General features: G+C 43.4%; 1 protein-coding gene across 5 annotated transcripts in view; it reads right to left on the bottom strand.

Annotated features, from left to right (window-relative positions):
* ZNF106 (zinc finger protein 106) overlaps positions 1 to 12,518 on the bottom strand; it is a 76,417-nt gene that overhangs the window by 24,256 nt on the left and 39,643 nt on the right. For 4 of the 5 annotated variants that reach the window (XM_054025679.1, XM_054025682.1, XM_054025683.1 and 1 more), the window contains 4 exons: positions 6,106 to 6,895; positions 5,513 to 5,568; positions 4,177 to 4,322; positions 232 to 366 (listed from right to left, as the gene is read on the bottom strand). In XM_054025679.1, coding sequence (XP_053881654.1) covers positions 232 to 366; positions 4,177 to 4,322; positions 5,513 to 5,568; positions 6,106 to 6,895 — 1,127 coding nt within the window. The remainder of the gene's footprint in view (positions 1 to 231; positions 367 to 4,176; positions 4,323 to 5,512; positions 5,569 to 6,105; positions 6,896 to 12,518) is intronic. The other variant, XM_054025681.1, reaches the window with a different exon arrangement.

The raw sequence follows: 12,518 nt of genomic DNA, 5'->3' as shown, positions 1-12,518 counted from the left end.
TGTTTAAACACAGAACTGGGAGTCAGAAGATAACTTAGTTATATTTCTGTTTCTGCCGTTAACTTGATCTGTGACTTTGGGCAGGTCACTTTGTTTCATCATGTGTAGAATAGGGATATCATATAGCTCATGGGGACTTGAAAGATTTGGTTCATTTATATTTGAAAAGCCCCTTGAGATTCTCACACAAAGGTGCAAAGTTTAACTCATTAATATCATGTTTATGAGTACCTTGATATTGTAACAGTTGATTGTGTGGTCACTAGAGCCAGTGTAGAGAGCTGCATTCTTCCCACTTGTTTGAGTAACCAGGAGACAGTTCACTTTGGAAGTGTGTCCTTCAAAGACACCCACACATTTCCTGTTCTAAAAGTAGAACACAAAGTCTGTTAACATGTAGACTACAATATAGGTTAATTTTTCTCCCTCTACCTAATGTTTACACAAACCTACACATACTCTCAGATCCCAGTAAAGCAACAGAATTCTGTGACCCAAGGAACTCTTGATGCTAGCTGGCAGGGGGCACAGGGTGCATAAGGGTTACAGCGATTCCCTGGGTGTGGTAGTTCACCAAAGAATGTCATGTGAGATCCCTACTGAAAGCCTGCATCATACTGATCATCATCATCTTTGCAAAATGTATGTGCAGATAATATATAAGGAGATAACTTCCTATATATCTATATCTATACACACACACACACACACTTAAAGCCTGGAGGTAAAGGCAGATCACTCAGAGGTGGCATACCTTAAGACAGATTCCTCCAGAAAGGAGGTAGCAGATACTTATATCCCTGCCTGAGCATAGTTAATTGTGCGTCTTACACTGGAAGTATATTTGGATACTGAATCAAATGCTAATGAAGAGAGTGAAAGGACTTCAAGAGAAGAAATGAACAGGAAGAGGTAAACAGCAAGGGAGGGAAACCTGTTTACCGGTAAAAAAAACAAAAAAACAAAAGGACTGTTCCAATATATGTGTGTGTGCAGAAAGATGCCCTGGCATCCTTCATCTGGGAAGACGAGCTGCCAATGGGTTTGGTCTCATGAAAGGAGGGTCTCAGCCACCCTAGTTGAAAAATGCGGTGACAATAACTTTGGATAAACAGTACCTTATTTAACAAGATGCCCTCTTGTTAAATATGTTTAGGCTCTAGAATTAAGTGTTATGATTTTATTTTATATGTAAATCTTTGGGTCCACTAACCCTACTTGCTTCTTCTCAAATCTCTATGCTTTGTTAAATAAACTTAATTCTTGTTTTCACTATAAAAAAATTAAGTGTGAGGTGTTTAGTGGAACTGTGATCCAGGTTGCAACTGGTAAACTAGGGTGTACTATTCCTTTGGGAGCAGAGGATCTGGTAATTATGTGAGGGTCCAGTGATTAGCGGGCTGAGGACTGCAGGGCGACACCTAGGGGTTGGAGTATATCTATTGCTAACCTGCAAAGGGATGGCAGAGTCTGCATCAGCTGAGAGGAGAATGCTTGTGCTGTCTGTGGCTGGAAGAGCTGGGGAGCTGACCTTGACAGGAAAACACAAGGTTTCCTCATGCTCAGGGCAGGTGGTAGCAAGATGCCTCACAACCCCCCATACATTTCCTGTTACAGTGGTGTTTATTTCAGCACAAGAAAGATGTAATGAGGGACACCAGATTTTTATCCAGATTTCATAATAAACAATACACTCTTGTAATTCTCTTGTAATTCTAGTCCCACAGAAATCCCAGCACACTTGCACAATCTATACAGTGTAAGTACTGTCAGGCTAAAAAGTCTAGAAAGGCAGCATAGTTCAAAGCAGTGATACTCAACCAGGGGTATGCATACCCCTGGGGGAACACAGAGGTCTTCCAGGGGGTACATCAACTCATCTAGATCAGTGTTTCTCAACCTAGAGGTCACAATCCCAAGGGGGGTTGTAGGATGGGTATAGGAGAGGTTGCAAGTACAGGGCCAGCATTAGGAGGTAGCAAACAGGGCAATTACCCGGGGCCCCATGCCACAGGGGACCCCGTGAAACTAAGTTACATGCTTGAGCCCCGGGCAGCAGAGCTCAGGCTTCAGATTCCTGAAAGGGGTATAGTAATTGGGAAAGGTTAAGAACCACTGGTCCAGAGCACCAGGAATCAGGAAACCAAAGGTCTAGTTCAGTGGTCAACAACCGGTTGATCGCGATCTCTGGCTTTGCAGTGGGGCTGCCGTTAAGACAGGCTCCCCACCTGCCCCAGCCCCATGCCGCTCCCAGAAGCGGCCAGCGCGGCCCGGGAAGGGGCAGAGGTCTCCCACAACACACTGCTCCTGCCTGTAAGCACCGCCCCTGCAGCTCCCATTGGCTGTGAATGGGGAGCTGTGGCCAATGGGAGTTGCGAGGGCAGTGCTTGCAGAGAGGGGCAGCATACAGAGCCACATGCCGCCGCCCCCCTCATTCCCCTCCCAGGGGCCACAGGGGCACGTTGGCCCTTTCCAGGAGTGGCGTGGGGCCAAGGTAGGCAGGGAGTCTGCCTTAGTGGCAGCCGCGCTGCACCACAGGCCAGGAGCGGTTGGAGCTAAGTGCTGCCTGGCGGGAGGCCACACCACAACCCCCAGCCCTGAGCCCTCTCCTGGAGCCAGCACCCGAACCCCCTCCTGCACCCCCAAACCCCAGCCCTGACCCCCCTCCCAGAGCTAGCACCCTGTACCGCCTCCTGCACCCCAACACTCTGCCCCAGTCCAGAGCCCCCTCCTGCACCCAAACTCCCTCCCAGAGCTTGCACCCCTCACCCTTTCCTGCACCCCAACCCCCTGCCCCAGGCTCAGCCCAGAGCCCCCTCCCATACTGCAAACCCCTCATCCCCAACCCATAGCCCGCACCCCCTCCCAAACCCAACCCCCCTAACTCCAGCCCAGTGAAAGTGCGTGAGGGTGGAGGAGAGCGAGTGACAGAAGGGGGGGGGGATGGAATGAGTGGGGCGGGGCTTTGGGAAAGGGACAGGGCCTCGGGGAAGGGGTGGGGTAGGTCCTAGGTTGCCCTTAAATTCAAAAAGTGATCTTGGGCATAAAAAGGTTGGAGACCATTGGTCTAGTCCCATTCTTGTGAAGCACTTTGGAGATCTATGGATGAAAAACTATTATCAAGTATTATTAATTCACTGGATTAAAGAACAAGATCTGAAGATCCTTGGTGGTGTGATTTTACTTTAAAATGTTATGCCTTTTTATGTCTGAATGCACTACCTATATAGTTTTGCATCTTTGGCAGTTTTCTTGAACTCTGATTGCTTATCATTCATAAGAATTGTGTACTAGCAACAGGACTATATTAAGCTTTGGTCAGTCAGTATTTCAGTAGATCTCCCTACTAAAAATATATCCTATAAGAAATGTAAAGAAGGCTTTTTGTTTAAGGTTTGTTGGTTTTGTGGTGGTCATGGTCACAAACTCAGGCCTCTGCGAAAGGATTAGAGACCAATTCTCATTTGGATAATATACCTTCTCCAATCCCAATGGGCAATAGGGAATGACTGAACTTCCTCTAGTCTAGAATGGTACTTGCTAGCTAACTGACATCCTTAAAAAGGCAGTGGAAACCAAGCTTCTCTTTAAAGAGAAAAATATATCAAATTTCTCTTCAAGAACATTTTCTACATAAAATCTTTCACCAAGCCTTAATTCTCATGCTGAAAGCAAGCATACAAAAGCCCTAATGGGGTTAGCTTGGACTATTAGAGTTCCCAAACTTTGTGTATAGCAGGGGTCGGCAACCTTTCAGAAGTGGTGTGCCGAGTCTTCATTTATTCACTCTAATTTAAGGTTTCGCGTACATTTTAACATTTTTAGAAGGTCTCTTTCTCTAAGTCTATAATATATAACTAAACTATTGTATGTAAAGTAAATAAGGTTTTTAGAATGTTTAAGAAACTTAATTTCAAATTAAATTAAAATGCAAAGCTCCCCGGATTGGTGGCCAGGACCCAGGCAGTGAGAGTGCCACTGAAAATAAGCTTGTGTGCCGCCTTCGGCACGCGCACCACAGGTTGCCTACCCCTGGTGTATAGAGTTTAAAAAAAAAAACACAAGCTATAAATGATTCCTTAAGAAGATTTTTTCTAAACACAAAAAGGGACTTTACAAAAATCTAAAGACTGCAAAATATTACTAGTACATTGTCTCCATCATGACCCTACTTACAACCAGATTGTAGGCACGGACACTTTTGTCTGCTGAGCAGGTGTAAAGCACACTCCCAAATATCTGAATAGCATTCACTGCAGCTTGGTGTCCCTCAAAGCTCCCCTCCGTAGGTTCTTCATCCTCACCTGGCTCTGAAGACACTTCTGCAGAATGGAGAGTTATCAAAGCTTGCGCTTTAACAATCGGAATGTTTTATTCACACAAACTTTGCATAAGTAATAAGACTGTCCGTACTATTGACTATCATCACCTTTAGCAAAAAAGTCCACAAGTAAAACAAAATAAAAAAATATGTAACAGACCTCTAGCCCTTTAAGAGCAGGGGTCGTCAGCATGCCTGTTATGGGGCCTCAGTCCCTTTAAAGTCAGGGACTAAGAGTTGTAGTTCTCAGTGGAGCACATGAACGACCAAGGGGTCATGTGACTGCCTAATGAGCTATAAAAGCAGACAGCCTTCTCTCAGTATGAGGTGATGCCCAGAAGGTGCAAGATGTGCTGAGAAATGTCTCCAAAATGGCCCAGAGAAGAGGTCTGGAAATGAAGCTGGAAACAGGGCTTGACCTGGAAAGGCCAGCAGCAGAGAAATCCAGGGCATAGAACAGCTTGCTGGGGAAGCTCATCAGAAGAGAGACAGGAAATAGTTCCCTGTGGGAACAGGAAAAGGAGCTGGGTAGGGAATGGCAAAGGGCTGTTTAAAGAGACCGGGGGAAAGGCCTACACAGACATCTCCAGAAAGACCCTGGAAAGTAGTGGAGCAGAGCAGTCTTGGGCTTAGAGCTGGCCACTCTCCACAATTTAAGGACTGTGGCTGTAGCTCAGGTGAGTGAGCAACATGTGCACTAAAAGGACTAATGGACCCTAAGAAGAAGCTGCAAAGACTACTGAACTCAGGGGAGGGGCAAAATCTGGTATCTACCCCAGCAATCAGGGACATGAACTGGTGAACTCTTATGACCACCGAGGCAGCTGTTTGAACCCTAGGAGGAAGGAGGGCCTTGTATGTATTTTAGCATTTGGACTAGTTTATTCCCAGAAGAGGGACTTTCTACATAGCCAAACAGTTACATTACCCAAGTTACTAAAATTCACCTCACCACCCAAGAGTGGCTGTGGATCAGAAGGGAAACAGGCACAGTGCACCTGATGAGGAATAGGGTAAGTGACCCATGCTGACGATTGTTATGCAGTGTCTTCCACTCTTATTTTGAGCTTAAGTTCTGAAGATCAAAAAGAACAGCAATATTTTGAAAGCACATTTGGACTGTACTTTAACTCAAATTTCCAGAAGATACCCTAAACCCATTTAAAGTAGCAAAGCACACCAATAATATACCTGAAGAGTTCTTTGAACATCTCATTGGTGATCTAGAAGGGAGAGTCTCAGCCATACTGGAAAAAAAAAAAAAAAAAAAAAAAAAGAGTAGAGAGATTTGACTTTGCCTGTTGGTATTCAGGAAAGCTAGTGAAATGTACTTCAGTAAAGAATTTCAGTCATACTCCAAAATAGGATATTTTATCAGAAGTATTGTAGGGAAAGTATAGGAGTCCTCTGTGGGCTATGAAAGCACTCACTCCTAACAGCCCTATGCAATTTTCCTTTTAAAAAAAAAAAAAAAAAAAAAAAAAAAAAAGCACTTCTCTCTGAAGGGGGCCTTACTTTAGTTACTGCAGAAGTTAGTATGGAACAGTGCAGGAGTACTGTCGAGAAGAGTTTCAGACGGTTTAACTAGCAGCATGTATAGGCATAAATATTAATCTTTTCTCATTTCAGTGCTGGAAGCCTTGAGGAATGAGATTTGCTCCCACTTCCCCATGTTTTAAGCTTTTCACACAAGGAAAAAAGGGCCATTGAATGAAAATTTTGGAAGACCTTTTTTACGTGAGAAATCTGTCCTGATCTATTTATAATCCCACTTTCCACCTTACCTGCTATTGATGCCTTCCCTATAATTTGTGCCAATCTCACTGGTGGAGCTCACTTCATCATAACCAGAGCGAGATGCCTCCATTAAAGTTTGCTCCGAGGATTTCATGGTGTCCCTCTTAGATGGGCTGTCTGGTTTCTCATCTCCTGACTCTGATGAGTTGATGGCCACCACCTCAAACTGGGGGTTTGCAGTTTCTACTAATTCCAGAGAGGCATCACTCTCATTATCATCTTTGTTCCTGTCTACTTCATGAGTGCCCCCATCCTCCTGTCTTAGAAGGGTGGATGTAGTAACCTTTCCCCCAGTGGGCACCTTCCCGCTCTTGACTTTCCGAATAGGTTTAGAGTCAATAACATCCTGTTCTGTGTCACTGTTCTCAGGCACATGGGCTGCTCGCAATGTTTTCTTTTTCCTTAGCTTTTTCCTTCTCTTTTTTCCTTTGTTCTCTGCAGAGACCAGAGTGGATTCTGCCGGATGCTCAGGCTGTTCTGCTGGTAGTTTGGGATCTTTGTCCAAAGGTGTTTCTAAAGAGAGAGACTGATTTGCAAGGGAGCTGCTACGCTGTTCTGGTAAAGTGATTTCAGTCACGGTTTCAATCGCTCCTTTTTGTTTGTTGAGAACAGATGGTGATTGTGAAGGGGAAGGGTTCCCAGATACTATGGTCCGCCCCTTATCTGTAGCAGACTTGTGAACATCTTGATTAGTCTGTTGGAAACAAGTAGTCAGCTCTGACAAGGACATGATTGCGGAGATAACTGGATACACAGAAGTTTTCTGGCTGATATCTACTGAAGAAAAGAGATGAACAATGTGTTCACTCTGCAGTAATTAATATTTATGCATAAGAACCCCTTGGTTTATTAATAATGAGCTGGAAGAATTATTACAATCTATTTGAAAATTTACATCCATAACATAGCTGTATGTTTAAAAGTAGAATGTTTTCTTAATACCAAAAGAAGTGCACATACATCTTGTGTTCATTATGCAAGCCTTGTCTGTTTCTTAATAGCTGATTGGCCTTAATTTGAAATAACACTTTTTTAAAAAGTGTCATTAGCATGTCAAGTGGAATTCACCTTAAGAACAAACTTACCCGGAAGCAAAGTGCACTTGCAACAGCAAGTGGGCTCTAATATTTTTAGATACCTGGTGGGGTAGGGATGCATAAAACTGTACCTTACTCATACTCCCTTAAAGTATCTTTTGTCTGGTAAAATCAAAAATGGTACAGTGTCTATACCTAGGCTAGTGGCCCTTGCTGCTGGAAGACCACCAAACTGAAGTCTGTCCTCTCAAACATCGCTCACCCTTACCAACAGGAATATTAATTGTGGTACTCCACACAATGTCCTGGAGAAATTTTCTCTAAGAAGGGGGCCCTAACCCTTTTATGCGACATGCAGCACATAATTTAAATTCTGAAGGGCTGTACACTGAGGATATGGCAATATATACGTTATGGGGTTGTTCTATCACCAAAAAGGGACTGTAGTCACAGGATTTGCTGTTTGGGCTCCCCCCATTCAGGCTGAACCTGTGCAGTACATATGTAAAAATGTTAAAGCTAATGTTAAAAAAATATATAACCCATAGGTTGGGAAAAGAGTGCCTGTACATCTGGGTATAGTGCTTAGATTATCCACGAATAAAAAGTTAGTTTTTTAAAAGTCATATGATACATAGAGTATATAATCAGCAACAACCCAAATTTAGGTGAATAGATTTAACAATACAGTTTAGATATTAGAATCCGAATACTCGGGTACATCACTCAAGAAAGGTTGTACAGAGATTTGGTTGTGGAAAGCAAAATATATCAATGAGTGTAGACTGTCCCTCAGTAACAGAGAATTAGGTTGGTTGTCCATTTAGAAAATACAATCCATGAGGAAAGTATTTGTTACTTTCCTGACTGCGCTTCTCATCGAGTACACACTCATTCAGCCAGGTATGCTGAATTGGCTTCTGTGGCAGAGGCATTATCTCTGTGTAATAAAGGACAAGTACTGGCTGGTGTAATATGTTCAGACTCTCAAGGGATCGGATGCCTTGACAACATACCTCCCTTGGTGGAATATGAATTAATTTTGTAGTACGCAAATCACAAGCCTGTATGCTTATCAAGCCCTTTTGTCCTATGAATATACGGAAATTAGTAGATAAATTGGATAACTCAGTGATAGATGTGGTTAAGATAAAAGCTCATTCCAGATATGGGGAATTGAGCAAGAAAAATAAGAGTGAATGAAGCTGCTGCTAGTGAGGCTCCAGTAGGGGTCCTGTCCCCTGATTATGCAGTCCTTGCTATTACCACCTGAGCACAAGCAGAAAACACTGAATATATCGCCTGGTTCAGATGAAACAGAGGCCACTATGGATAGAAAATTTGGGTGTGGTTGCAAAGTTACCTTGTCTTTGGAGAACTGCGTTTAAGGTGGCCCTGCCATCAGAGCCTGCAACTCTCTCACCCTCCTTGCAGGCATAATGGCAACCAGGAACTCAGTTTTCTGAAACAAGAGGCCCAGTGGACAGGATGCTAGGGTCCCGAATGGAGGGCCCATTAGAGCCACCAAAACAGTGTTTAAGTCCCACAAGGGGACCGGTTCTTGCATCGGAAGGAATAAACAGAGAAGCCCTTTCTAGGTATCTCATGACCATAGCGTTGGCGAAGAGCAATTTCCCCTGAATAGGGAGATGAAACTCTGATACTGTGGCCAGATACACTCCGTCAACTGAGTGTAAGCCCAAATTTCTGGAGGTGTAGCAGGTACTCCAAGATGTCCTGAATAGAAGTCCACGTTGGTTGGAGTCCTCAGGATAAGGACCACACCAAAAACCGCTTTCACTTAGCTAAGTAGGCTATCCTGTGAGAGGATTTGCTACTGATGAATAGGACTTCTTGGTCAGCTGCCGGACACCACTCTTCTTCACTCAACCAAGCAGCAGCCATGCTGCGAGATGCAGGGAGTTGAGCATTGGAGGGCAAGTGCAGCCGTGGTTCTGAGTGAGCAGGTTGCGATGAGGAGGAAGTGGTATGAGAGGCTGAATCGATAGCGCGAGAAGGTGGGAGAAACAACATTGTCTCAGACATGCCAGGGCTATGAGGATAAGTTTGGCCTCATCAGCCTTGGGCTTCAGGATGACCTGGGGAATGGACTAGGATTGGGGGAAAGATGTACAGAAGAGTCGACTGCCAGCTGCACTATAAGGTGTCAGAGAGGGAGCCCCCCTGAGCAGATCACACAACATTTCCTGTTTTCGCTTGTGGCAAACTTGTCAATTGTGGGAATGTCCTACACGGCGAAGATGACCTGGAAGACACTCATCTTCAGGTGCCACTCATGACTCAGTGAAAAGTACTGGGTCCATAAGATGATTCTGCACTCCACGGAAGTGGACATCTATCAAAGTAATGTCCTCCTTGATGTAAAATTGCCACAGATTGATCGTCTCTAGGCAGAGCAACCTGAAACATGCTCCCCCTGCTCGTTTACGTAATACATCATGTTGGTATTGTCGGTGAGTATGTGGCAGAAGAGTCACCTCAAGACCTGGAGTGATCTCAATTGGTCTTATGTGACCTTTTCCTTGGTGCAGTTGACGAGGAATGGCTCCTCAACCTCTTTGGAGGTGTGCCTGTTCCCAAAAGTGAAGTGGCTGCACTCAGAGCAAGAGGGTGATCGTTGGCTGGATGAGGACATTGGTACCAGATCAGGCCACATGGCCTGTTTGAGCAGGTGCTTCTTGAGGTGAAGGTCCTGGGCCACCTCAGTCCTTTTCTTGAATGATCTACAGATTGAACTATGCTCTCTGAGGTGGGCCTCACCAAGACAAAGCAGGCACCGTATGTGGGGACTTTGCTCAGGGTCGCTCCCCCACACAAAAGACAGTGTTTGAACCCCAGTGAGGGCATCACCAGGGGAAAAGCTACTAAAACGAACATGAACACTAAACTACTAACACTAATACAAACTATATACAATAAAAAAATCAGGCTAAGACTGAACTACACAGAGCTCCAACTCCACCCACAGGTGGTGAGAAGGCACCACTGAGGAGGGTTGGGGAAGTGCTGCCTCATATCAACAGGGGAGGGGCCAGAGCCATGGGTGCTGCCCCTCTACGGGTACTGCTAGGCAAAATATCTGACTCAGGTGTGTGCATGCCCAGCGCACTGAAGTGTTTCTTCAGGTAGATGCAGACATGTATTTCAAGGTCACTGGATATCACATACAATTCTGCAATTGTTTATTTATTTTTATTTTATTTATATTTTATCTAAGTGGCCTGACAACAAGTGAAAACATGGTGATTGTGAATCCCTATTTAAGGAATATATATAGGCTAGGCATGAGGGGCATTATACATTTTGTGTTTGATTAAATTTTACAAGAAATGGGCATATCAATATGTACCCTTTTGGAAATCAAGGAGGGTAGGAATAAGGGTGGCACAAATACCACATATAGAGAAGGAAATGCCAGAATGCTCCAGGGTGGAGGCAGATCCCAGGAAATTAAGCAGTATTAAGGCCCCTCAAAGAAGTGTTGTACAATGATGTTCAGTTTATTTATGTGCCAATGATACTGCACGTACTGCAGTTATCTAATGGATTGTGCCCACCGGAGTTTGATGGCATATGGTTAAGAACTGTTGAAAGGACTTTCTGGTTAAAAGTGTATTAAAATGCATAAGCCTGCCAAGGTGGGGCAGCAATGAAACACGAAGCAGCTCCGGAGAAAAGGCCTGGGATATAAACTGTCTGGGATTGGTATGTCACTCTGAAACCAAACTGAGAGAGACGTTTTGGGAACATGACCAAGCATTTAAAAAGAAGCTTGCAGCAAATGTACCTCATTCAGTGGATGCACAATACCAAGGACTCATTAGAGAAACTTTCTTCATGGTATAGAATATACACATAATTGCTTTTAAAGGAAGTATGGGATTGTCAATGTGTTCTAATGATAACATGGGCAGTATGTGGGGGATACCTGCTATATAAAGTAAATGCAGCCTTAAGTGATATGGAGCATGAAAACTTGCCCTTTTATCACCACAGAAAAAAGTTAAATTTGATACATACAAGAAAGGTGATATCAGTTTGTTTTCCCTTCTCAAATACAGTTGCAAGACAATGACAAGATCTGAAAAGCCCCAGACTTGTACTACTGTTTAAGGGATACACTTACATGTGTAGGTTTAATGTCTCACAGTCAGAATTGCTGGCATGGGGGCTTACAAGGGGGAGAACTGTCTATAAATTGCGCAGTACAGTTGAGATGTGGAAATCTGGTAAAGAAAACTATCTATACTGAGAATATATTGTGTGATGGGTGAAGGGGACCACATCCGGTATGGACCCAGGGCATGTTATTTTAATTGCCCTATGTGCTGTTTCACACCTGAATTTCATGTGATAAATAAAAACATATCCACTGCCAGTTTTTTCATAATGTAACTGAAATATAGGCAAAGTTAAAATTGCAGAAGGATGCTTTAAAGACAGTACCTGAGTTTGGACATTCCATTCCTTCTTTAAGCTTGGCTCTTAAAAGTTTAGTGGCCAGAACCTCTGAACACCTTGTTGAAATGCAACAACAAAACAGGAAAGTAACGGAATTGGCTAGCCCCTCCTGGGCGGAACAAGCATTCAATGTGTGATTATATCCATGGTAGCAACTATCATTCCAATTTTGTTCATTTATCAATGTAATTTAAACACTTAATATAGTAAAACCTATATAGGTGTGCAGGTTTTAAGTTGGGGAATGTAGGGATAATTATGAAATTTAATTAACCATACTTATGCTAAGAAAATAATATATATTTTGTTTGTGACTGGTACAGAGAAGGGCACAATCAGCAAGTAAAAGAAGGCTATGAGAATAAGTAATATTACTTAGTGTTGGGGAAAATGTATGGTTCAAAAAGTAACTCATCAAATGAAAAGCTGCAGTAACAAGACAAAGAAAAACTGTCTCAAAGAAAAACAAAAACCTCCCCACTGTTCTGTTGGTAAGCAAAGAGGGGGAGGCGATGAGGAAGGAAAATAACAAGGATAAACTGCTTCAAACTGGGTTTTTGCTAAAGCTAACAAGTTAGCTGAATGGTAGAGAGAACCTTCAGATTCATGGTTCTTTGTCAGACCCTATTTGATCATGCTGGAGCACACCAGGATGAGACAGTTTTCCCCACGTCTGGCCTATCTGTAAGAATACTGATCATATGCTCATGAATACTTTGTTATTGTATTGTGTGTAGTGACTGCTTATTCTTAGAGCAACTGTATAAAATACCATATGACCTTTGGATTTAATAAAGGAATTTATGGTTAAATCAGAGTCTGCTAGTCTCCCACATTAATAATGTCAAATACACTATTAATTCCAACAATCCCTATTCATG

Source organism: Malaclemys terrapin, chromosome 4 (genome assembly GCF_027887155.1).
Source record: "Malaclemys terrapin pileata isolate rMalTer1 chromosome 4, rMalTer1.hap1, whole genome shotgun sequence".
Taxonomy (NCBI): Eukaryota; Metazoa; Chordata; order Testudines; family Emydidae; genus Malaclemys; species Malaclemys terrapin.
The sequence above is the reverse complement of the archived record's forward strand: the minus strand, read 5'-3'. Positions and strand labels throughout refer to the sequence as shown.